Genomic DNA, 24,275 nt, shown 5'->3' with positions numbered 1-24,275 from the left:
CGAAAGGGGCTGGGCGCAAAGTCGCATTTTGAGAATGACAGAAGCTTCAACCAATCACAGTTAAAATATCTTTGTTTTGCCTCCGCCCCTCAGGTGGTGCCTATGCTTATAGGTTGACCCTGCAAAGCGCTCTCAGTTTCTCAGGTACCTGACGGGAGGGTGTTGCAGGTGGGTAGTGTGGTGCTGTTCCTCGCGGCGGAACAGAGGAGTGCGGGCGTCGCCAACCTGTAACTGGGACGTCCTTGACCACCATAAGCAATTAGAGGTTGAAAGGTCTCGGTCTCCCTCGCTGTTGAAACGGCTGAGTGGGCCCGGCGTCTCGTGTGCTCTGTAGGTGTCCTCTCCACCCCCTTACTGCTGCCCACGCTTTCCTTGGCTGGGGCTCCCACAACCTGCGAGGGGCACGGGGCTCCCCCTATGTCAGCTCGACACCCGGCTGCTCGCCCGGCGCTTCGGCCCAGCGCCGAAAGCAAGTTACTTTTCCTCTGCTCCTGAAGTTTCCTTTTCGCTTCTCAGAGGCAGGACCAGTGCCAGGAGCCGCTCCTTTGCTCAGCACCTGCTTCTGGCACGCTCGCTGTGGGGATGGGGGTGGGTGCTGTGCTAAGCACCGGGTGAACGTGTAGAACTTAGATTTAGGGGCCGGAGAGAGAAAGAGAGAACTACATGAACAGTGGCAACACACACGCACGCACGCGCGCTTCCTGTCCATTTGTCTAGGTCTTTTTCTCTTGTTCAACTTCTGTCAAAGTTGTTGTTCATTTTTATTTTGTTTAATGACTGTCCCCTGAGCACAGAGAACTGTGTCCCTGGCACCTAGAGCAGTTGTCTGACACAGTGTATATTTAACAAATGAATGCATACTGACCAGGACATTCAGGATATCTTCAGTCAAGGCCTGAAGAGCAGAGAGAGGCATCTAGGCCTAGGCTGCAATAGGGATCGTGCCTCCCAGATGGGAAGGAACCATGTCTTTAAGACTGTGGTGGATGTATCCAACTTCTCTACTAATTTCCAAAATAGCTGACACATAGGATTGTTTGAATCCCAAATTTAAGGCAGATACAAGGCAGAGGACAGTATGGCTAACCCTCACTTGTCTCATTTTAATACCCCCTCCACACACATACACAAACGCAAAGAGTAATTGGCGTAAAGAGGCCTCATTCACTCGTGTGGCCCAGCATGATTGAATGGCTCTAACTTTGTGCTAGGTCTGAACAACGACACGGACACTGTCCTTCTGTTCACCTCTATTGTGTTCCAGCACCTAAGCCTGTGCCTTGCTCCCAGACTGTCGAGTGGCCACTCACCAGTCAGTAGGGGCGTTCCATGGCCAGGTCGTTTGGTAGAATACAGAACAAGTAAGACACCAGCCTCGTTCTCCCTGGTGCACCAGCCTCAGAACCATACCGAAGTCATAGTGCTTCTTGTGCAGTAGTGGAAAAGATTTTTCTGAAGCCAAATCCTCTTCTATGCTAAGAAACTACTTATTACACACACCCACACAAAACCACAATAATTGTAAGCATCTGACAACAGATCCCTAGTTAAGCCATCCCTGTCCCTGTAACCTGGCAGGCCTTGAGGAGACTGTGAGGGACAGAGGAGGAGAGAGTCTAACCCCCATATTTTCCTTCTCCCAGGCTGACAGCAAAGGAGAGCCTGGCCTGTCCCAGTTGTCCCTTTGTCCATGCTGCCCAGGCCCCACTGACAATGGATGAGAAGGAGGACAGCGATGCTGAAGCTTGGCTGCAGTTGAAGCCTGTGGAGCCCCTGCCCTCCCAGTGCTGCGGGAGTGGCTGCTCACCCTGTGTGTTTGACCTCTATTACCGAGACCTGGAAAGATGGGAAGCAGCCCGAGCCAGAAATGACCGGAGCCTGCTAAGTGGGAAGCAGTCATCCGAGACCCAGGTGAGGAGTTCAGAGTTTCAATATCTGTCTGGCCCTGCCCTGCCCCGTGCCTGCCTTGCCTTTGACTAGACAGTGGTGAGTAAGAAGTAGTCATAATGGAAGCAGATCGATCCAGGAAGCAAGGTCCAGACCTGAAACCAACCTATTAGTAGCTATGTGGGTTTATCTAAGCCCCTTAACCTCTTGAAGCCTTAGTTTACCCATCTCCAAAGTGGACCCAGATATTTGTGGTGTTTAACACAGAGCCTAATAATTATTTCACTTATCAGATATCCATTGAATACCTATTATATGCCAGGTCCTATAAGCTATTGAGGATGTGTGGTAAACAAGACACAGTCCTTACCCTCAAAAGAACAAGGTGAAATGTGGTATATTATACAGACCATAGGGTGCTATCACTACTCAGTTGTCTCTGGAGCTTACTGACTTCCTTCCTCAACCCAAAAAGAACTTCATATATTTCAAGAATAGTTACAGTTTCGGTATATAGTGGCTGTGCTTAACCTGTGATAACAGAAAATGAAGTGATATTGCCAAACAGCATATTTTAATCTAATAGCTTCATATTTTAAATTGTGATGAAGTAATAATAGGTTGTATGTCCATAGCAATTTACATTTTATGAAATACATATACAAAGCTAGGTGTGGTGGTACATTCTCTGGATCCCAGCACTTGGAAGCTAGAGGCAGGAGAATCAGGGATTCAAAGCCAACCTGGGTCATGTAGTGAGTCAGGTCAGTTTGAGGAGCTACATGAGATCCTGTCTCAAAAAAGCAAAACAAAACAAAACAGCAACAAAAATACCCAACCATATACATTAATTTATCTTTTCCCTATAACCCTGTAATGCTATCAGATGAGTGGCCTCTTTTTACATAATAGGAGACCAAGGCCCAGAAATAGTAGCTAGCTGGATCAATCCCAGTGTCCTGTCTCTAGCTCAGTGTTCTTTAGCCACAGGCAGCTGTGACAGGGTTCTCAGCATCTGTGACTGATGGAGACGAGGTCATCCTGGCTCAAGAGGGCTGTGGTAGAGAGTGTCTGGGATCCCCAGCCTGTCAATACTGAGACACTGGTTACTGGGTTCTAAGTTTGGTGCTGCAACCACACCTTCCTCAGGTAAGCCAAATATGAATACTATACAAGAGAGACCAAACCAAGTGTTGTGGTGTGCGCTTTTAATTGCAGGCAGAGGCAGGAGGATCTCTGTGAGTTTGAGATTCACCTGGTCTGCATAGCAAGGTCAGGACAGCCAGGGCTACAGAGAGACCCTGTCTGAGAGAGAGTTCAGTCATGGTATTCAGAGAAGGCTTCCCACAGAGGCACAAGGAGGAGTTGGGATGGTGAGGACAATGTGCTGAACCCAGAGGACATGATTTTGAGTCCCTGCTCCCTGCTGACTTTGAACAAATAACAAATAAGCAGTTAGATTTGAGACTACACAGCCATGCAGCAGCGCTTCTCTGTGCACCCTCACAACTTCAGTGATGTCTGTCACAGATGTCAGGTACCGTACTGTGACTGTCTGTGACTCTGTAGTTCTCACTTCTGCAAAGGAAGTTTGTCAAGTACCCTAGTGGGGCAACATATTATGGACACAGGTTAATTAAAGGGCTGAACCTTTCCCCTCTTCCTGCCTCCTAGGAGTCAGAGAAATGACTGCCTGCATGTATTACGGTCTACTCATCAACAATATGACAGGGGAACCTCCCTTTTCTCTCCAAAGCCTGTAAGAGGGAACCCCCTCTTAGCCTCATGGGCCTGAATTTTCTTTGGAGCCCTGCCATATTCTCTGTCTCTTGTGTCAATGACTCTTCTAAATAATCTGTCCTCAGAGGACAACCCACCTCTGTGTTCCTCCCGAGCCAAGACTTGAGACCTTTCATAAGCTATTGCCATCGGGCCTCAGTTTCCCCACATGTGATATAAGGATGCTGGATTGGATCATCTCTATGACTCCATGGGTTTTCTGCTCTCCAGATCTGGAACTTAATGAGTCTGAAGGATGAGCAGATGTTCAGTACCCTAGAGTGAGTGTTTTGTCCAGAGGATACTACTTGAACAGTGAGGACCTTGGGGGGCAGTGACAGGTGGCCTTGGAGGAGGAATGGAAATCTGCCATCTGTCCTATGGCAGATAAATGAAGCTTGTGGTTAGTCACTGCTCCCTTGAGTGTAGGCTAAGGAGCCTGTGCTTGGTCCTGGGGTTGTGGGAAGCTACAAAAAGTTTAAACACCAGGTAGACTCCATGTGCTGTGGATAAAGGGGAAGCAAGGTAGGGTCAACTCTTTGTCACATCAAGAAATGGCTCTCATCAGGAAAAGTGTCAAGGATGTGTGTCCCTTAGGCCTGTCCCCTAGAAGTCAAGACTTTTCTCGTTGCAGGGCTGCTCCACCAAGCTGAGTCCGGAGACCTTCCTGGCCTTCCACATCAGCTCCATAGAGAAACTCACCAAGGACACCTATCATGTCCGGTTTACACTGCCTGGGAACAATCAACTCGGCCTGCATCCTGGGCAGCACCTCATCCTACGGTACACTCAGGTTGTGGGAGGACCAAGTCTGCTGTCATGCTTTGCCACGGACCAGCTGAGTAGCCTGAGGCAGCTTGTTTGGCCTTCTTACACCCTTGTTTGCCATCTTCAAGATAGACCCAGGAGCATATGACTCAGGGTCCTTGACATGGACCTCAGTAATGTGTTTTTGAGATAAATAATACCAACACCTTAATGGCACTTACTAGCCAAGGCACAGGTCTTGCTAGCTAAGGCACAGGTCTTACTAGCCAAGGCACAGGTCTTACTAGCCAAGGCACAGATCTTACTAGCCAAGGCACAGGTCTTACTAGCCAAGGCACAGGTCTTACTAGCTAAGGCACAGGTCTTGCTAGCCAAAGCACAGGTCTTATTAGTTCTGTCTCCTCACACTCATTACCTTATTTAACCTTACAGACTTCTGACTGGTAGTTGCCATTATCTGGAAGATGTTATCACACACCCAGACAGTATTCAGGAGCATATGCATATGTGGGAGGAAAAAAGGGCCTAGATCTGAGCCCCAAGATTGCTGGAGCTTATGGGGTTGGCAAGACAAGACGAAGTCAGCAAACAAGCTAACGAGACAAATAACAACAACAAAACAAACAAGCCATGGCCAAAAGGCAAGGTGGGAAGGAACTAGAAAGAGAGCTTACTACTGGTCAGACTAGCCACTTAGCTCACACTGGCCCCTGGTATTTGTGTCCAGTTCCTATGGCCTGTGACCTGGCTGGCAGTCCTTCAAACTCAGTGTTTCAGTTGGCAGGAGAAGCCATAATGTAGGTTATAGCTGTGCAACTCTCCACCCATGAATTGGGGTGGGCAGGACACCCAGATTCTAGGCTGACTCCCCTCCATCCTCTCTACCACCCAGTGACATTCCTAATATATCTGACCATATCAGTCATTAAGACACGTTCTGTAGCTCCTCATTGCTTCCACAATGACATTCTAATCCATGGCTGTCCAACCTCCCTTCCTGCCAGGTCCTCCCTTCCCTACTCCACATGTGCCCATGTCTTAGCCTTGAAATTCAGCTACTAGTTCCTGACTTGCCTGCACTTGTCTAGCCCAGGCTGTTCCCTTCCTGGCCCACCTATCAGGGGCCTGCTCATCTTCAGTGCCCGACTCCAGCAGACTCCCGAGTTTACAGATGGCAGTGCTCACTCCCTCTGAGACATGTCAGACTTTACCTGTCTAGCTCCTGCACTTGGGAGGGCCTTTCAGTCTTTGCAGACACCAGGGCAGAACATTTTGTACACAGTAAGGCTAGAGTGTTTGGGTGTCCTGGGAAGTAAGTTGTCAGGGTTTCTGCTATTGTTTGGTTTTGGGTTTTGTTTTTTAGTTTTGTTTGTTTTTTCAAGGTCATGATGTACTCTAGGCCAGCTCAAACTCATGCATTTTCTGCCTCAGTCTCCCAAGTGCTAGGACTATAGGGTGCACTACCACACCCAGCTACCTGAGGTACTTCAAGGAGCAGGATCAAACTGGAGTTGGAACCGTAGTCAAATGCCACTGTGCAAATGGCGTTCCTTCTTTTAGCATTCTTTATCTTTTGTTGTTGTTGTTTTGTTTGGTTTTTGCTTTTGTTTTTACGAGACAGGGTTTCTCTTTGTATCCCTAGTTGCCCTGGAACTATTTCTGTAGACCAGGCTAGCCTCAAATTCCCTGAGATCCACCTGCCTCTGGCTCATGAATGCTGAGATTAAAAGTGTGCGCCACCACAACTGGCTCTGGATTTCTTTTAAAGACTTTATTTTTATGTGTATGCATGTGTGCTTGAGTTTATGTATGTGCATCACGTGCGGAGTGTCCATGGAGGTAAGAAGGTATCAGATTCCCTGAAACTAGAGTTACTGGCAGTTGTAAGCTACCTGATATAGGGGCAGAGAACCAAACAGATCCTCTGCAAGAGCAGTGAGTACTCAGAGTCCTAACCTCTGAGCCTTGTCTCCAGCCTTAGGTTGTTATTTTAAGTAAGATTATGCATATACTATGCCTGGTACACAATAGACATTCATACCTCATAGCTATTATCATGATTGCTCTCCTGACCCCATTGTTGCCAACATTCTAAAGACAATCCATACATTGGCAGAGTTTCAGCATCAAGCCCCTCTGAGGATTCCTCCAGTTCTGGTGCTTGCTGGCCTATGGTTATGTTTCATGAATCTCAGCAGGAGTTTTTAATCTGTTATTTTGTAGTGCAGAAGTCAGAAAACCCCAGGAATGCCCCACAGACTGCTCACATCATCAGTATATTTTTTGTTGTCAGTGTTCTTTTTGACATACTCTATGACTGATTCTGGTGAAGTCACACCCAGGACCTAAATGGCTACCCCTACTTTTCAGAGGATGTTGCTTAAGGATTAAGTGACCTGCACACATGCCTCACAAGTAGCATGGGTAGTGCTGAACTCATTGCCCTTCCTTCTGCTGTTCCTTACCTGTCCCTTGACAAGAACCTCTGGGAATGACTGGGAACCATTTGTATGTCCATTAGCCTGACAGAAGAGGCACATGATAAGAGTCCATTAAACAACTGACTACCCACTGTCTGTGTACTTCTTCTTCCCAGAGGTACAGCAGATGGCTTAGAAATTCAGAGAGCCTATACTCCCATCAGCCCTGTCACTGCGGAAGGATACTTTGATGTTTTAATCAAGGTGAGTTGATTCTTGTTGAGACTTTTGTAAGGTGCTATGGACCTGGACCTCCCCCTCTAGCCTGACTGAGTTGGAGTGGTTCCCATCTATTAGTTGGTGTGAGAATAAGCTGACTTGAAGGAACAATAGTTTGGGGGGGCCTCTTCCCTCTCCTTTTCCAAGGAGGGTGCTGCTGGCCATTACAGAGGGAATGTTACTGGGAGATTTCGGGAAAGCTGTGCCTTATCACCTGTTATCAACTGATGGAAAGAGAGTGCTGAGCTGAGATGAAGTGGAAGCAAGTCTCTGCACCTGTGTTTGCTAGCACAGGGATCCAGCCTGACCTGGAGGGACGAAGCCCAGGACAGAGTGATCAGATCGGCTCAATGCAGCATGAAGCTAGTCATGACAGGAGGACCGGCCAAGCTCAGGGCAACTGGTATACCAGTTGTGTTTGAGGGCTGAGAAGTAAGGAAAGAAAGGTCTGAGACTGGAGCAGCATAACAGAAGAAACATGGACTGGGAAAGGTGTTCATCCGGGCATAGAAGGGGACAGGATGCCAGACAGAACTAACCTGACATCCTCTCTCCAGGAGGTGGGCCTCGAAGGGGGAGTGTGAGCTGATGGTGTCAGGGAATGGCATTCTAGGCCGAGAGTGCCCATAGCCAGGAAAGGGGGACAGGAAACAGGTCTGCCTGTGGGGGCAGCTGGGCCAGAGGAAGACCTGTCAGAGCCGAGTGAAATGAGCTGGACACAAAATGCCCTGGAGACCCAAGATCATAGCAGTAAATTACAGTCAAGGAGGCCTAGAGTGAAGAAACTAAGTGGATTGCTTTTCACGGACCCACTGACGCTCTGACCTTTGGCCTCCAGCAAGTGCAGCTTCGTGCATTCCAACCTGTTGTAGCTCTGCCAGGCACGTCCAGCCTTGCAACACCATGCCGTATCTACAAAATTCATGCTCCAGAACAATAGACTCAACAAACGAACAAACCCGAAAACAAAAATACTAATGTTTTAAAGTAAGTTTTCAGTTTAGTGTCAGGCCACTTTCAAAGCTCCCCTTAGCTGTCTGTGGCCACAGGCCACGGGTCTGACACACCTGCCAGTGAGAGCATTTCCCTCATGGAGACCTAGGGAGCATACCCAAGCCTCTTCAGGCTGAGGCTCAGGAGAGCGAAAGTGGAAGGTGGAGGAAGGAGGACTATGGGTGAGCAAGCCCCTGATTCGGGCCTAGGGCCGCTTTGGGCTCCTGCTACCCTGCTTGCCTGCAGAGCCCGAATGTTTATTCCTTCCCACATAAGCCTGGACGAGCTCCCTTCTGCACGCTACTGTTTGTCTGGGAGATTCCACAAATCCTCTCCAAATGGCCTGCTTCCCGGGGCTGCTTGTCTAGGGTGCTTCTGCTGAGAGGGTAAGCCTGGAGACAGCCCTCCAGAGCAGCTGGATCCCTCCTCTGGAGAGGTATCTCATTATCCCTAAGCCACTGGCTGGGAAGAGCTGGAAATGTCTGTGCAAATTGGGAAGGCAGTGGGAATTTGTGGGTTGACTTTCCCGCGAGGAAATGAAGGCGGGCTTCTCTTTCAGGCACCTGCTGGGCACTGATTACGCTGCGTGTAGCTCTGTTCACATTTTCTCATTTCAACTCATGACCTCGGGAAGACCACATTTTAGCGATAAAGACACTGAAGCTGAAAAGCCCCTTGAGTAGTGGACTGATGGACGTTAGCTCCAAGCCAGGCTCTGCGTGGTGCCCTTTCTTTGGTGGTGTTGTGTCACGGGGCATCTAGGGCCATAGCTGCGTTCTGTTTGTTTGTTTCTTTGTTTGACATGTTTAAATGTTTTGTCTGTGTGTATGTCTAAGAGTGGCTGCTTCCCTAGAACTGGAGTTACAAACAGTTGTGAGCCGCCATGTAGGTGCTAGAAATCGAACCCAGGTCCTCTGGAAGAGCGGCCAGTGCTCTTAATTACTGAACCATCTCTCTAACCCCCATAGCTGGGGTTTTTACTTTCCCCAAATTGGGCCCAGCAACCAAAATGTGTTCCCACATACCTTCCAGTAAAAACCCTCCCTCCCAGGCCTCTCCCAGGTGAGCAGGAACTTCCTGTGCCTTGGTGTCAGAGGTAGCTACGGGTGCTCAAAGGTAGGTCTGATCACCAAATCTAGTCTCTCCTTCAAGCCTCGGGCCATCCCAACCACCCTTTCAGTTTTGTCCCCAACTGTTTCCCCTGACTCTACCCCTCCATGGCCATCTGTTCTTCCCGAGAGAAGACTGGACTCTGTGCTGTTGACCATGCTGCTGCAGGTGCCCAGAGGGGTTTTTTTTTGCATGTCTCCCTGGCCCCCAAGAAGGCCAGCCTTATCTCACTCTATGGGCTCAGGGCTCCTGTTCGTGGGTCAGTATCTACCTTGTTTATGTCTGAGATGTACATATGCATCCTTCCTATCCTTGGAGCCTTTTCAGAGGAGGCCTGACTGGATAAATGAGTTGACTGGAATACTTATTGCTGCATGTTCATGGTTCAGGCACTGGATGTCTTCATGGTGTTTCAGGTCACACTGTGTGCCCTGCTACCCCAGCATGGTGCTTGGAACAGAGCAGACAGGCAGTGTGGACTCACATAGCAGCCATCCCATCAGGAGGTGATATAGAATAAGCCTGAGACAGTGTACATTTGTACTTGGCTTTAGCCTGCCTGGAATTGCAGAATTATGAGTTTATTGCTGACATTTCAGAAGTGGGAGGGTTTTCGGTAAAAATATGAATCTCCCGCATCTCTTGGAAGACTCAATGTCTGTCCCACAAACCACAGACTAGCACCTGCGAAATAGCTTCCCTGTTAGAAGGGACATCCCTTGGCAGGCTGCTGTCTCTCTGACACTAAGTACTAGTTGCTTTAGTCACTATTCCATTCTTTGCTGGGCTGCATTCCCTGCGTGCTCTCCTCAGGCATTTGGTGTGAGATCTTGAAGTTGGTAGGTCCACTGGAGTTTCATCTCAACCACATCATCCACCTTGTGTAGGTAGATGCCAGTGTGGACGATAGCTCCAACATGTAGGGCGCAGAAGACAGCCTGAGAGTCCCTTGGGAGTCACTGAGCATTCAGAAGGAATTCCAAGTGTTGGCTAGGGAGGCTTGTGCATCAGAACGTGCCGCCCACTGACTGTTCCCTGTGTTTGCTTCAAGTGCTATCCGACTGGGCTGATGTCCCGGTACGTGGAGTCCTGGAGAACAGGAGACACATCTTTCTGGAGAGGGCCTTTCGGAAGCTTCTTCTATGAACCAAACAAGGTCAGTCCTTTAGTCTTGAGGAGCTTTGCAGGGTCTGTCTCCTGGCTGTGAGTTCCCTGTTCCAGGCTATAGAAGCGCAATGCATTCTTCTTCCAATACGTAAACCCAATACCCAGAGTGATGTTGGCCTTAGACAAGGGAGGGAATGGATAGGCCCTAATAAACAAAACTGTCCACTTTACTCCAGAACTGTTAGTGACTCCCTGTGACTCAGAAAATCCGGCCCGAGTACTTGGGGTTCAGGACCCCATGCCCTCTGACTCTCATATCCTGTTCCAGTTGCACCCTCTTCTCAGGAGGCTGAATGCAGCCCACACTTACTGCCGAGAGCCAAGTACCTCTAGATTGGTAGTTTCTCTTTGACTGTCTCATGCTTGGAAGGACATCCAGTAGTGTGTATCGACAGTCTTGAGAATCCTTTAACCCAGTAATTCCACTTCTGGAAGTCTATTACAAAGAGGAAAAAAAAAATCAAACTCTGCTTCTCCTGCCTGTGCTAGTGGCATTTTTATTTATAATAACAAAAGAGGCAACTGAGCACCCAACAAAGAGAAGAGTTAAGCACACTGGATTACAGGTTCTTGATAGAACATTCTCCTAGAGTTCAAAGTTTTGTTTTTAATGATGCTCTATACTTATGCTATAAGAGCAAGTAACAAGTACTAGACACAAAGCAATATACACCCACTAGGGAAACTAATTTAAAATGCACAGAAAAAATATATATGGAAAATATGTGAAATGTTAACAGGTTTGGGTAGGGAAATTATGGACAATTTTCATTTTCTTCATTATACTTTCCAAATTATCTGGAATGAACACCTATTACCTTTATAATTAGGAAAACAAAGCAAAACCAAAACAAGTGGAAAATAATGATTCATGCTTGCCTTGCCATTCTTTTTGTTTAATTTAAAAATAGCTTTTATTGTATTTTCCCCTTATTATAAATGCAAAGCATGTTCTCTAACAAAAAAAAATCATCAGAGACAGACAGAAAGAAGAATGCACCTGCAAACCATCTTCCTGGGATGCCAGCTCACGTCCTCACTTCCAAACCCTCTCCCACACATGGCATATGTACAAACACGTACACGCACACGTGTATATGAGCATCATGATACCAGCCCTGTCAGGACTGGGTTGTAGCTCAGTGTACTGCTTGCCTAGTCCACCCCCACAATCACAGGAAATACATACCCCCATGCAGACTGCCAAACCCATCCCCTGTGCAGGCTCTGGCTTTAACCCTTGCCATGTGGTGGCTCACTCAGCCCTCCTGGCAACTCGCAGGTGACCCGCCCCCACTTTGACACTCAAAGGTGTATATGTATATCTATGTGCATCTATGTATATGTATATATATGTGTATGTGTGTGTATATGTATATCTCTCCAGCAGTGTTCAGGCGTCGCTCATGTCGGCCCTGCATTCTGTGTCCCCCAGACCCTTGAGAGCAGGGTGTGGGTGTTGTTTCTTTTCCTAGCTTGGAGCAAATGGTTCTCTGATCACCTTTCCCGCGAGAGAGCCTCCCAGTGCCTGTGACCTGCATCTTGAGGACATCAGAGCCTCCTGTCTTTCACTCAGGTCCAGCAGCAGAGGGGCAGGGGCAGTGCCCTATCTTCAGATTGGCCACCAAAGCTTTTGCCGGGGCCTACTTTGCTCCCTGAGAAGGCTCCAGTACCCAGCCCCTTGCTAGCCCTGCCCTGTAGTTGTCTCATTAAATCAACCATACAGATGTCTTACTGTGCCTTCATGCCACAGGCAGACACTAGCGTCTGTCCGGGAAGAGACAGGTAGTGTTTGCCAGTGTGGTGTGAGGGAGCACAATGCACTAGGGGACCAGAAAGGAAGAACTCCCACCCCAGCCCTACTTGAGGAAGGCTTCCTAGAGCACAGCCTGAGTACGGAAGGAAGAACAGGAGGAGCGAGGCAGGTCACAGACCTAGAGGTTGGAGGGACCATGGTTGCAGGACATGGTGACCCGGCCTAGACTCAGTCTTAATAAGGGGAAAAGCTGCAATGATTAAATCTCAACTCCATACCGGGCATTTATGTTACCTCCTCTGGTCCTCACGGCAGTGCTGAGATAGGAGCTATTTTAGGAAAATGGTCTCATTATTGTTTCCCACCAGTGAAGAAATTGAGGCCCAGATCACATGGCTAGTATTTATACACACGAGTCTAATCTCTGGAATGAAAAAGGTGAATATTTTTCTGTGTGAATCAGGCATTAACCTTTAAGAAACTGACTTTGAGTACCAGGCAGTGATGGTGCATGCTTTTAATCCCAGCACTTGGGAGGCAGAGGCAGACATAACTTTTGAGTTTGAGTCTACTGAGTTCCAAGACAGCCAGGGCTATACAGAGAAAACCTGTCTTGAAAAAAGCAAAAATAACAAAAGAAAGAAAGAAGGAAGAAAGGAAGGAAGGAAGGAGACAGAGAGACAGAGAGACTTTGAAAAGGCCTGTCTTTTTTTTTTTTTTAAGAAACCTACAAACAGGAAATGGGCTCACTGAGGAGGCTGGATGATACTAAGCCTCTTGGGCAGGAACCTACCTTACAGTGTCATGCTAGGCATATGTATATATCACTTCATTTAGTTCAGAGAAGAGAGGTTCAGGGTTCTAGACTGGGGCCCTAAAACCTTTGTAGAGTTCCTCAGGGTCAGAAAGCAGACTGGGATGAAGTTGGGAAGGGAAAGGCTTTGGTAGGAGAGGAAGCGACTTTGTGGGGGTAGCGGGTTCCTTGCTAGCACAGATATGTAAGCAGAGGCAGCCAAGCCCCTTTCAGGTTGGGCTACAGTGCAGGAGCTGCAGAATTCTATAACCTGTGTTTTGTAGGCCTTGCCTGCTGCTCACAAACCAGGTGGCCTCCTGCACCAGTGTAGAGCATGGCAGAGATGGTTGGGACACGTGAGAAAGGCTTCGCTGTTCAGCTTAGCCCAGAGAAGACCCACAAATGGGTAGTGGGTGAGGCCCCACCGTCTGCTCTGATGTCATCCTCTCTAGTATGGTGAACTCCTCATGCTGGCAGCTGGCACAGGCCTGGCCCCTATGGTGCCCATCCTGCAGAGCATCACAGACAATGCAGATGACGAGACCTTCGTCACCTTGATTGGCTGCTTCAAGACCTTCGAGAGCATCTACCTGAAGACCTTCCTCCAGGAGCAGGCCAGGTTCTGGAACGTGCGAACCTTCTTTGTCCTCAGTCAGGTGAGGCCAGGGTGAAGCTGCCCTTCCTCTGTGCTGTCCCGAGGACTGGCTGTGGCCTCTCTGCCCTGTGCTGTACTGGTAGTCCCGAGGCCTCTGTGTGAGAGGTAGGCAGTGCCAAGTCCGGCACACAGAGGAGGAAGCATGCTTACAGAAGGGCTGGGCCAAGGGGCACATTCAGATGGGGGAGCCAGAGCTGGGCCCCATGCTTCACATTCCTGAGCCCCAGTTCAGAGCCACCCACCTCCTGGGATCCCTTGTGTGGGCTTGGACCTGAATATGGGGTCAAGACAGCAGCAGCAGCCATGTTCAGGTGTTTGTGGCTAAGACTGTGGGCCCACATACTCCTTGTGATATTTAACATAGGCCAGGCCCAGAGTAGAGGCTCCATCAAGACTGACTGGGCAGTGTCTTCAGTAAGGTCTCTGCCACCTCCATCGGTTCCTCCACACAGCAGCAGAATGGCTACTGTCGGACTCAGAGAGCTGCAGGTTTTCTAGCTGGAAACCACCTATATCCTGTTTCCTGTATCCCCGCCTCTGCCAGCTCCTGCCGCAACATGCCTGATCTCAAGCCAAGCCTTCCATCGCTGATTGTCTGCTTTCTAGAGGGTCTGGTTTTGCTTCTTCTGGACTTAGTCCATGCTGCCATCCCCCTCCCCATTTCCTTTTGCTTGAGTGTAGCCATATAGTCCTGCACTATGCTCCCTGCTCAGTTCCTTCTTGAGACATTTCTGGAAAGTCTCTGGCAATTTATATGACCCTCAGCCTTATAGCTGGGGTTAGGAAACTGGAGAGCTTTGTAGAGCCAGGGTCCTCACACATGTCCCCAGGTGGAAAGCTCTTTGACATGCACGTGGGAGGGTCTGTGTGGTGAACATCAGCAGCAGCAGGAAGTGTCCAAGCCAGGGCATGAAGCAGGAGGCTGATGTGCAGCTGAGGGGACAAGGGAAGGACTTGGGTCATCAGCACAGAAATCCTACCAAAGCCTGGGCCAGGCACCTGGCGAACTCACCTGGCTGCTGGCTAGCCCTCTTCCCCTCTGTCCTCACCAAATGAGAGATGCCAGGGACACAAATGGAGGTGAGACACTTCCTGTCTGCAGGGACAGCTGGTCATCGCTGTGTCTTAGTTATCCTCTGTTGCTGATAAAGATGGTGACCAGAAGCAGCTTAGGAAGAAAGGTTTTGTTTCAGCCTTCAGGTGTAGTCCATCTGGAGTGGAAGTCATGGCAGAAGCTTGAACCCAAAGACAGGAACCAAAACAGAGACCGTGAAGGAATGCTTCTTCCTGGTTTGTTCAGTTTACTTTATACACCAGGACCCTGCTCAGGGATGGCACCACCCACAGTGAGCTGGACCCCTTCCTCATTGATCATCAATTAAGAAAATGAACTGGCCGGGCAGTGGTGGTGCACGCCTTTAATTCCAGCACTTGGGAGGCAGAAGCGGGCAGATTTCTGTGAGTTCAAGACCAGCCTGATCTACATAGAGAGTTCTAGGCCAGCCAGGGCTGTACACAGTGGATCCCTGTCTCATTTAAAAAAAAGAAATAGAATGAGAGAATGTGCTCCACAGGTCTGATCTCGAGGCATTTACTCACCCTGAGGGCCTTACTTCTCAGATGACTCCAGCTTTAGTGAGTTGACAAAAACTGACCAGGTACTGCTCTTCTTTAAACTTTTCTGTGTACCATTCAGAGCACTCAGTCCCCACACAGTCATGTGAGGCTCATACTGCCATCCTGTCTCCTTTACAGATGTAGAACCCAAAGTAACAAAGTAGCCACGACAGAGAGCTGGGTGCCAGCCCATCTGGTCCTGCACAGAGGACATTCTCTTAGCGGTCTATCAGTACACCACACATACGGGCCAACAGAATGACCGTCACTCCTGACCAGCAAGGGGACAAGTGAGGTCAGGCCTGTTGCAGGAAAGAGGTGGCATCTGAGCCTGGACCAGGGAGTTATATTAAAGATCACTTTTGGCTCTGCCAGGCTGTGATGATGCTAGATGCCCAAGGCTAGGCAGGAAAATGGGCCGACTCGATAACAGGAGTCGGGTGACTGTGGTAACTCTGCTCACCCACACACATTTGCCTCAGCTTGCAGCTTTCCCTGCCTCAGCCTAGGAACAGCGTCTTCAGGGCTCCCGACTCCTGCCGACTTGTCCTTCATTCTGCACCGCCTTGCTCCTAGGCATTCACTGTCCCCACTGTTCTCACGACTCCCCAAGCCCACTGTTGACCTTGCCAACTCCATCTTGGCCTGTCCTCCCCAATGCCGTGTCCTGGTGCCACAGGTACAGGCCGCAAGTACACAGCCCTAGCAGCTAGCCTTTGTTCCTGCTGTCCCCTGCCTCCTTCCCCAATGCCTGCTCACCCTTTCTGGGTCTGCTGAGGTAGAAGTCCATCCTGCAGGCTCAGAGCCCCAAGGGGTGCTTGTGTTCCTGCTGCCCCAGTCCGCGCCTACCTATCTATCATTGTTTAAGGTCTCTACCACGACTGAGGAGTAACCACACTCAGCGCATCTTGGGATGCACAATTAGGAGGGCCAGTGGAACTGAGTGGTTGGGGAGAATCAGGAAATGGGAAGGAGAAATAAGGCCAGCAATGTCTGCCAGCTCTGCTCTCAAGGTTCTACCGGGTCAGGAGAGTGTTTGGGGGAGCAGAGGAAGATCCAGTTCATTGCAGAGTGCCCTTGACAGCACCAGAGGACATGGAAGTCATTCAGACTCCTTGAAGTGAGGCTGCAAGGCCTGAAAGTACATGGGACACTAGGAGCCCCTGCCCCTCGGGCCTCCACAGGACTGTGTTCTTACCCTGGCTGGCAGGACCATGGTTTTCCACAGTCTGGGCCTTTATCTCATAGCTCAGAGGCTAGTAACTCAGTGTGGCAGTTGCTAGGACTCTCTCTCCAGGGTTCCCTAGGAACTAGGAGCTTTTTTTGGTTTCTACCGTTTCCCACAATGGCAGAAGAGAGCTGACTGAGAACCCCAAGAGTCATGATTGCTCTTTCTTGTCTTCTCAGGAGGTCTCCCCAGAGCAGCTTCCCTGGAGCTACCATGAGAAGACCCACTTTGGCCGCCTGGGCCAGGAACTGCTTGATGAGCTAGTGGCCCGCTGCCGGAGAAAGCCGTTTGCATTAGTCTGTGGCTCCCCTGAATTTACTGAGGACATGGCTAGGTGTTTGCTGGCTGCTGGTCTGACTAAGGATTCCTACTTCCTTTTCTAGCCCTGGCCATGGACCTTAGACAGGGGCACAGGAAGGAGCCCAGACTAGAATCAGAAGACAAGGAGTTCAGGCCAGACCCTGCTGCTGACTTACCCAGAGACCTTGGGGAAATGTCATCACCCTTGGAACTTCCTTTCCTGTTTGCACAGAAGGTTCGTCCTTGCCTCCCAGTTCTGGTGTGTGAAGGGAACCCAGCAGCTAGCCTGGAAGCCAGGGAAGACTCCTCCAAGGAATCCAATCATGGAGTCCTGCCAAGCTCAGGATGGTGGGCACTGGATGAGATAAGGGATGAGAAGCCTCTCTGATGCTTCCAGAGGGTCCAGAGTCAGTGGTAAGACAATGACTTCGGGAAAAGCTCAGAGCTCTTTGGAGGACCTTAGCTTCTGTACCTTCCATGGTTTGAACCTGACTTGCTGAGGCCTTGCTCGATGACCTGACTATGTTCTCAGAACAAGGCACTTCCCTGGATCAGTTCTGTGTCAGTGCCAAGTCTTTCCTGCCATGATCAGCTTCATGCTCAGTTTCTCTTTCCTGGCTCAGGAAGCCAGCCCAGAGCCCTTTCCCCACAAAAGAAGAGTAATAGAGGCAAACGCCCCTCCCTCCTGCAGGCAGCCACATAGCCCGTGCCTTCAGCTCGGTGCCCTGGCGACAGTTGCTATGGAGATCTAAAGATAGAGCAGGAGTCAGGAGACCTGGGTCCCTCTCCCAGCTCTGCCCACTGAGTGGCTGCTGATCCGGGTCCACCCAGCCCCCATTCCCACCTCCTCCATCCTGCATGGGGCATGCCCTCTCCAGGGAACTTGCTGCCCCTGGGCATCATGTCGACTTAATGAATTCTACTTTCCACAGCCTGGGCCCCAGTATGCTGCGCCAGCATAGGCTAGATACAGGCAGTCCCAGACTTCTAAAGCTCGGCAGTAGAATGTTAGAAGCTGAGAGCTAGGAGCCTTCAGGATTAGGCATTTATAACCGCAGAGTTGCAGTCTTCCCAGCTGAACAGACGCTCTGATGCCAGAAAACCCTGTCCAGCAGATTCACTATGCAAATAGGGAAACCAAGGCCCCAAGAGTGACTCACCCAAGCTGAATGTCAGGGACAGCCCTATAGGTCTCCTGTCTCAACCCTGCTTTTCAAACTGGCCTCCATGAGACACTGGGGAACCTTGCCTGAAAGGCAGCAGGAAAGGGTGTGGAGGGATCCCAGGTCCCCTTCAGTCACAGCAGGTCGTTGTAGTGAGGCCTAGAGGAATTTTTGTCTTTGCTATCCCACCCAGAAGATCAAAACCAATAAATCCCTGTTCTGGGCTGTGTTCACTATACAATCATGGTGAGCAGCTGGGTGGTGGGAAGTTTTCACGCTCAGTATCAGGGGCATGGGACTTCTGTCGTGGTTTACAGGGTGTTAGGTGTGACTCTTCAGAACCGGGTGACACGGGCACATTAAAGTTCCATGAACATTAAGTCAAGACGCTTCATTTTGTTTGGCCTGGGTCTTCAACCTGCTTGGGACAGCTTTCTCTGGGTCTCAGTCACAACACAGTGTGACGTGAGTGAAAGGCCCTGGCCCAGGGCCAGGGCTCCCAAGCACAGTTCATGCCCTCTTCTCGCCTTGCCTATGGCTTGGGACAAGACACATGTCCTCTCTCAGGCTCCTAGAGCTTCACCGCCATGCCTTGCTGAGTCCTGCTGGTGGTCCTCATGGATGCTCCTGGGGGCCAAAGAGCCAACGATCCCAGGAAATAGCAGCCTTCCCACTGGTGAGCCCCAGCCAAGGCACACATTGGAAGTCGAAGCTCTAAAAGGGGTGAGTATCGTAGAAAATGGGCTCCATAGTGCTAAGAAAGTGGTGAGCAGGGCTTGAGCCTGGCCGGCAGGAAGGGCAGGACACCCCCCTGCCCTGAGAATAGAAGCTTCAGAAGCAGTGCTCTTGCTCATCTCTAGGAGGGCAGGGGAGGGCTCCACTTGGGGTGAGGAATCTAGGGCAGTCCCCATCTGCATCTCTCTGTTTCTGTTTTAGATATTTAATGCCTGAACTTTAGATCAGGTCACCCAGAGGCAACTAACACCCCCGTCCTAGGGTGGATCCCTTTCCTTCACATCACTCTGTAGAATTTGGGCAACCTGGCTACTAGTGCGATGTTTGTTTGTTAATTTTTTTAAGACATGGTTTATATTGTAAAGATTTATCACTCAAATTGGCTTAATAAAATGCTGATTGACTAGTAGCTAGGCAGGAAGTATAGGCAGGGCAACCAGACTAAGAATGATGGGAAAGAGAAGGGCGGGGTTTGGAGTCAGCAGCAGATGCAGAGGGAGAGGAGATGAGTGCGCCCTGCTAATAAATGTGCCGCCACATGGCAGAGTGTAAAAAAGGAATATGGGTTAATTAAAAAATGTAAGGGCTAGTTAGTAATAAGCCCGAGCTATTGATTGAGCATTTATAATTAAAATAAGCTTCTATGTGGTAATTTGGGAAGTGGCTACTTAGTATTTGGGAACATGGAATTGGGAAAGGAAACATCCAACTACATATGCATCCCTGCATAGCCCTAACTGTCCTGAAATTCACTTTATAGACCAGGCTGGCCTCAAGCCCAGAAATCTTCTTCTACCCTCTGAGTACTGAGATTAAAGGTGTGTGCCACCACCACCCGGCTTTCTACTAGTGGGATTAATTATCATGGAACATTAGTGAGGGCACAGATGTGCCTACAATGCCAAGATGCCAAAAGTTCTCCTGTCACCTGGGTACTTAAGAGCCCACAGTTGGTGTTTGTTGTGCCTGGCAAGGTATAGGTGAGCATTAGAGAGGATTGATTGAAATTCATGAAGTCATCCCACTTGGTGTGCGGGTTCTGTCAGCTGGCTAGTCCCTCCTGATAATGCGTCCCTCTCTCTGCAGGCTGTGGGGATGGAGTGTCCTGGGTGCTGCTATAGTGTGATAGTGCAGTGGCACTCATGAGCTGAATGTGACCTAAAGCCACGAAGAGCTCACTATTCTGTGAGCGAGACAGAGCAGCACCCCAGACTCCTCTGCCACTGACGCCCTCATCAGTCAGGGAGCACAGCAGGAGCCTGCCTGGCCTAGCCCAGCTACCATTTCCCATCACAGAGGGTGCTCAGCACCTCCTGGAGGTACAGTACCGAGACATAGGCAGAATTGTACACTACTGTACAAGTGGCTGGACTCTTCATCCACAGGGAAGCATGCCATTATATTACCCAGGTTAGAGACACGAGTTAAGCCACTGAGCCACCAAGATCATGTAAGGGACACAAGTTCCAACATGTGTAATTGTTTTAAAAGTTATATGATACCTGAGCACACCTGGAGGTACATGTTCTACATGTACATAGATTTCTGTTCCTATAGGTGTGTCAAGAGTAAAATCTATTCATGGGAAAGAGGATTGAGAAATAAGCAGTTCTCTTTTGTTTGTTTTTCTATTTGTTTTGTTTCAGTGCTGGGGACTAGTCCTAGAGCCTCATGGTTACTAAACTAAGGACATACTCTAGCACAGCCAAGCCCCAGTAAAGGACACCAGACTGTAGTAAAAAACAACAGGATCAGGTCTCCATGTACCAATATGGGTTACATGTTTTTAAATGCCAGAATGGAATAAGTTGCACATAGTAAAAGGAAAGGTACAGGGCCAGCAAGATGGCTCAGCAGCTACTGGTGCTTGTTGCCAAGTTTGATAGCCTGAGTTTGAACCCTGGAACCCACGTGGTGAAGAGAGGATCAACTCCCAAAAGTTGTCCTCTGACGAACACACACACACACACACACACACACACACACACACACACACACACAAATTGGGACTGGGACAGGACTTGTACTTTGGAATTGTAAAACTCCAAAATAATGTTTACTGTTGAGAGATAGCCCAGTGCAAGCCCAGAGGTGAGTGCTGGTAATAGACAGGCGAAGGCCAGGGAGGGACTGCTGGCCATACCTGCTCTTGTATTGTGTTACAGAAAATACTTGAAATGAGATTCTGGAAAATCTGAGTGTTGGGTTCCATGGTCGCTGCATTTTTATTATTTTCTTTTCCCCCAACCTTGTGTTTAAAAAATAGTTCTACAATTAAAGATTGTAAGGCAGTTTCTACTGTACCCAGGCACTTGGGAGGTGGAGACAGGAGGATCAGATCAAGGTTCTCCTTGGTTACATAATGTGTTTGAAGACAGCCTGGGGTACCTGAGAGGCTTTCTCAAAAACAGAGGAAAACAAAAAGCTCCAACATAGCAGTCCATACACTTTAAAAAGTAGGGACTTGAGATGCTTCCTGTCTCTCCCTCCTCACACAGGATTGGCCCTTCATAGCTCTCCAGTAATTCACTGAAGTCGCTGTGAGCTCCTGTGTCCTGGACCTCCTAGGTGTGGGACCCAACAGTGCTGGCATTGGGGTGTCCATAGCCCTCAGATGTGGCAGGCTCTTGGCTTCCCCATTTTTGCTCTTTTCCTCATCAACTCAAATTCAAAATGACTTGCCAAACACTGTGGTGGCACGCTCTTTTTCTCCTTTTTATCCACTTAAAATAAATCAGACCTAGGTTCAAGTCTCTTCCTGTGACCCACAACAAGTAATTTAGCTTTTTTGAAGCTCAGTTTGTTCATCTATAGAATAGGAATGTAACCCTTCTTCAGGTTATCTCTTATTCTAGTGAGGAGAACAGCTTACATGGCTTGACATGGGTGCCTGGGCCTGTATTAGGAGGTCTTTGGTTTTTGGTTGTTTTTGTTTTTGTTTCCACTGAGACAAAGATCTGAGTGAAACAGAAGAAGGAGCTTAGAGTTTTGGTCTATCAGCTGACTCCACTGCCAGGGGTCTATGGCTAACCACAGCGTCAGAGCAGCCAGGGTGAGAGAGGAAGGGATCAGGACAAGGCATAGCCCCAGAGACACCTTGACACTCCTGTACCCCCAATGACCTATTTCCTCCAGCGAGGTACTGCTAAAGTGTCTAACACCCTCCAAAACAGACCGCATATGGGGTACTATTCGACATATGGGGACATTTCATATCCAGATCATGACAGGACAGGCCTGTCTGCTCCCCCGTCATCTCCCTGCCAGCCATTCCCAGCAGTACTCAGCTCAGGGCTGACCTCTGGGGACAGCATTTCTTTCCAAAAGTCATCATCAGCAATCCTCTGTGCTCCCGGCACGATGGGGCTCTCCTACAGTCTCTGCTACTCCTGCTGAGGTGGGAGGGTCACTTGAGTCCAGGAATTCAAGACCAGCCTGAGCAACATGGCCAATTTGTCTCAAAAAAATGAAAAACCAAAAACAATCCCCCCACTTTGATTCTTTTTCCTATGCCCCAGATTGCAAGTATTCAATCATGGTTTTTTTTTTTTTTTTTTTTTTTTTTTTTTTTTTTTTTTTTTTTTTTTTTTTTTTTTTTTGTCTTCTGTGCTTTTATTAACCAAAGACATAGACAGCTGCCACTCAGAGCTTCCAGTCTGCATGTCTTGCTGGGCACTGCTCCTGGCTGACATGGTTCTGGCCAGGGGCTGTATGTAGCATGTGTGGCCTTCAGACCCTGCGTCTTACTCCCTCAGTTGGCATGAACTGCTGCTGGCCTTGTCCAGGTGAACGCTGTCTTTATAGGTGAGACAGATTGGCAGACTGGGAGCCGAGTTTCTTTGTCATACCTTACCATAGAGCTCCATGTTGGTCCCAGGCCCCCACCCTGCAGGGCTCACTCCAAACAGATGGCGTGCACCAGTGCCACACAGAAGAGTGTAGAGTTCGCATACAGGGAAGTGGCAGAGCTGTCTGCATACAGGTCCCACAGACCTTGACTGTAGGACACCATACCATCTTGCCCCTTGCTGATAACACACTAGTTTATATTAGGGTGGGGTGACAGTCTTGACCAGATCCTGAACCTCAGCACTCAGAATGGTGGCCAGGTGGGTGCATTGAGTAGGACGATAGGCCACACCAGCCAGCTCGGAGGGCGGGTGAGCCTGTACCAGCTCCCCCTGCCCCTACCTGGGTACAGTGGAACTTCACCTCTGGTCTGGCTGACCACAGGGGCACCTGAAAGAGTAGGGAGGGGCAGGTTGTCTACGGCAAACAACTAAAACTGAACCTGGGGCTGGAGAGAGGCTCAGCAGAAGAGAGTACTGGCTTTTCCAGAGAACCTGAGTTCTGGTCCCAGCACCCACATGACAGCCCTATTGTCTGTAACTCTAACTCCAGGGGATCTAGCAGATCTGGCACCTTCACACAGATACATTCAGGTAAAACACCAGCGCACATAAAATAAAAATTAATAAGGCTTAAAAACAAAACTTGAAGCTACAGGACTGAAAACAGCCTGGTGTTGGCATAAGAACAGACAGGAGGACCAGTGGAACCAAATAGAAGTCCCGGATATCAATCCACATATCTTTGAACACCTGATCTTTGATAAAGAAGCAAAAAATATCAAATGGAAAAAAGAAAGCATATTTAACAAGTGGTGCTGGCATAGCTGAATATCAACATGTAGAAAAATGAAAATAGACCCATATCTATCACCATGTACAAAACTCAGGTCCAATTGGATCAAAGACCTCAACATAAAGCCAGCCACACTGAACCTCATAGAAGAGAAAGTGGGAAGTACACTTGAACGCATTGGCACAGGGAACCGTTTCCTAAATATAACCCCAGCAGCACAGACACTGAGAGAAACAATAAGTGAAACTGAAAAGCTTTTGTAAAGCAAAGGACATGGTCAACAACACAAAACGACAGCCTACAGAATGGGAAAAGATCTTCACTAACCCCACATCAGACAGAGGTCTAATCTCCAAAATATACAAAGAACTCAAGAAATTGGACACCAAAAGATCACATAATCCAATAAAAAAAAATGGAGTGCAGACCTAAACAGAGAACTCTCAACAGAGGAATCTAAAATGGCTGAAAGGCACTTAAGGAAATGTTCAACATCCTTAGTCATCAGAGAAATGCAAATCAAAACAACTCTGAGATTCCATCTTACACCTGTAAGAATGGCCAAGATCAAAAACACTAATGACAACTTATGCTGGAGAGGTTGTGGGAAAAAGGGAGCACTTCTGCATTGCTAGTGGGAATGCAAGCTGGTGCAACCCCTTTGGATGTCAGTGTGGCGATTTGTCAGAAAATTAGGAAACAACCTTCCTCAAGACACAGTAATACCACTTTTGGGTATATATCCAAAGGATGCTCAATCGTGCCACAAGGACATGTGCTCAATTATATTTATAGCAGCTTTGTTTGTCATAACCAGAACCTGGAAACAACCTAATTGCCCCTTGACCAAAGAATGGATAAGAAAAATGTGGTACATTTACGCAATGGAGTACTACACAGCAGAAAAAAATAAGGACATCTTGAATTTTGCAGGCAAATGGGTGGAGCTAGAAAACATTATTTTGTGTGAGGTAACCCAGA

General features: G+C 48.8%; 1 protein-coding gene across 3 annotated transcripts; it reads left to right on the top strand.

The window, feature by feature from the left end:
• Positions 1–6: 6 nt before the first annotated feature.
• Positions 7–18,295, top strand: Cyb5rl (cytochrome b5 reductase like). 3 transcript variants are annotated; one of them, XM_048453270.3, is made up of 7 exons: positions 7–144; positions 1,644–1,911; positions 4,301–4,449; positions 7,031–7,118; positions 10,288–10,392; positions 13,405–13,608; positions 16,632–18,295. In XM_048453270.3, the coding sequence occupies exons 2-7, from the start codon at positions 1,714–1,716 to the stop codon at positions 16,833–16,835; spliced, it is 948 nt and encodes a 315-aa protein (XP_048309227.3). In that variant the 5' UTR covers positions 7–144; positions 1,644–1,713; the 3' UTR covers positions 16,836–18,295. The 3 variants fall into 3 exon arrangements, with proteins under 3 accessions (XP_048309227.3, XP_048309228.3, XP_048309225.3); XM_048453271.3 differs by having other exon boundaries at positions 83–168; XM_048453268.3 differs by lacking the exon at positions 7–144 and adding an exon at positions 185–330.
• Positions 18,296–24,275: the final 5,980 nt, after the last annotated feature.

The sequence above is a fragment of the Myodes glareolus genome, chromosome 3, assembly GCF_982192425.1.
Source record: "Myodes glareolus chromosome 3, mMyoGla1.1, whole genome shotgun sequence".
NCBI lineage: Eukaryota > Metazoa > Chordata > Mammalia > Rodentia > Cricetidae > Myodes > Myodes glareolus.
The sequence above is the reverse complement of the archived record's forward strand: the minus strand, read 5'-3'. Positions and strand labels throughout refer to the sequence as shown.

What these genes read in the sequence shown, in the direction of transcription:
- Cyb5rl (XM_048453270.3), top strand. Translation starts at nt 1,714, where the DNA reads ATGGATGAGAAGGAGGACAGCGATGCTGAAGCTTGGCTGCAGTTGAAG. An exon ending in GGGCAGCACCTCATCCTACG is followed by an intron (nt 4,450 to 7,030) that starts GTACACTCAGGT and finishes TCTTCTTCCCAG; the next exon opens with AGGTACAGCAGATGGCTTAG. An exon ending in ACTTTGATGTTTTAATCAAG is followed by an intron (nt 7,119 to 10,287) that starts GTGAGTTGATTC and finishes GTTTGCTTCAAG; the next exon opens with TGCTATCCGACTGGGCTGAT.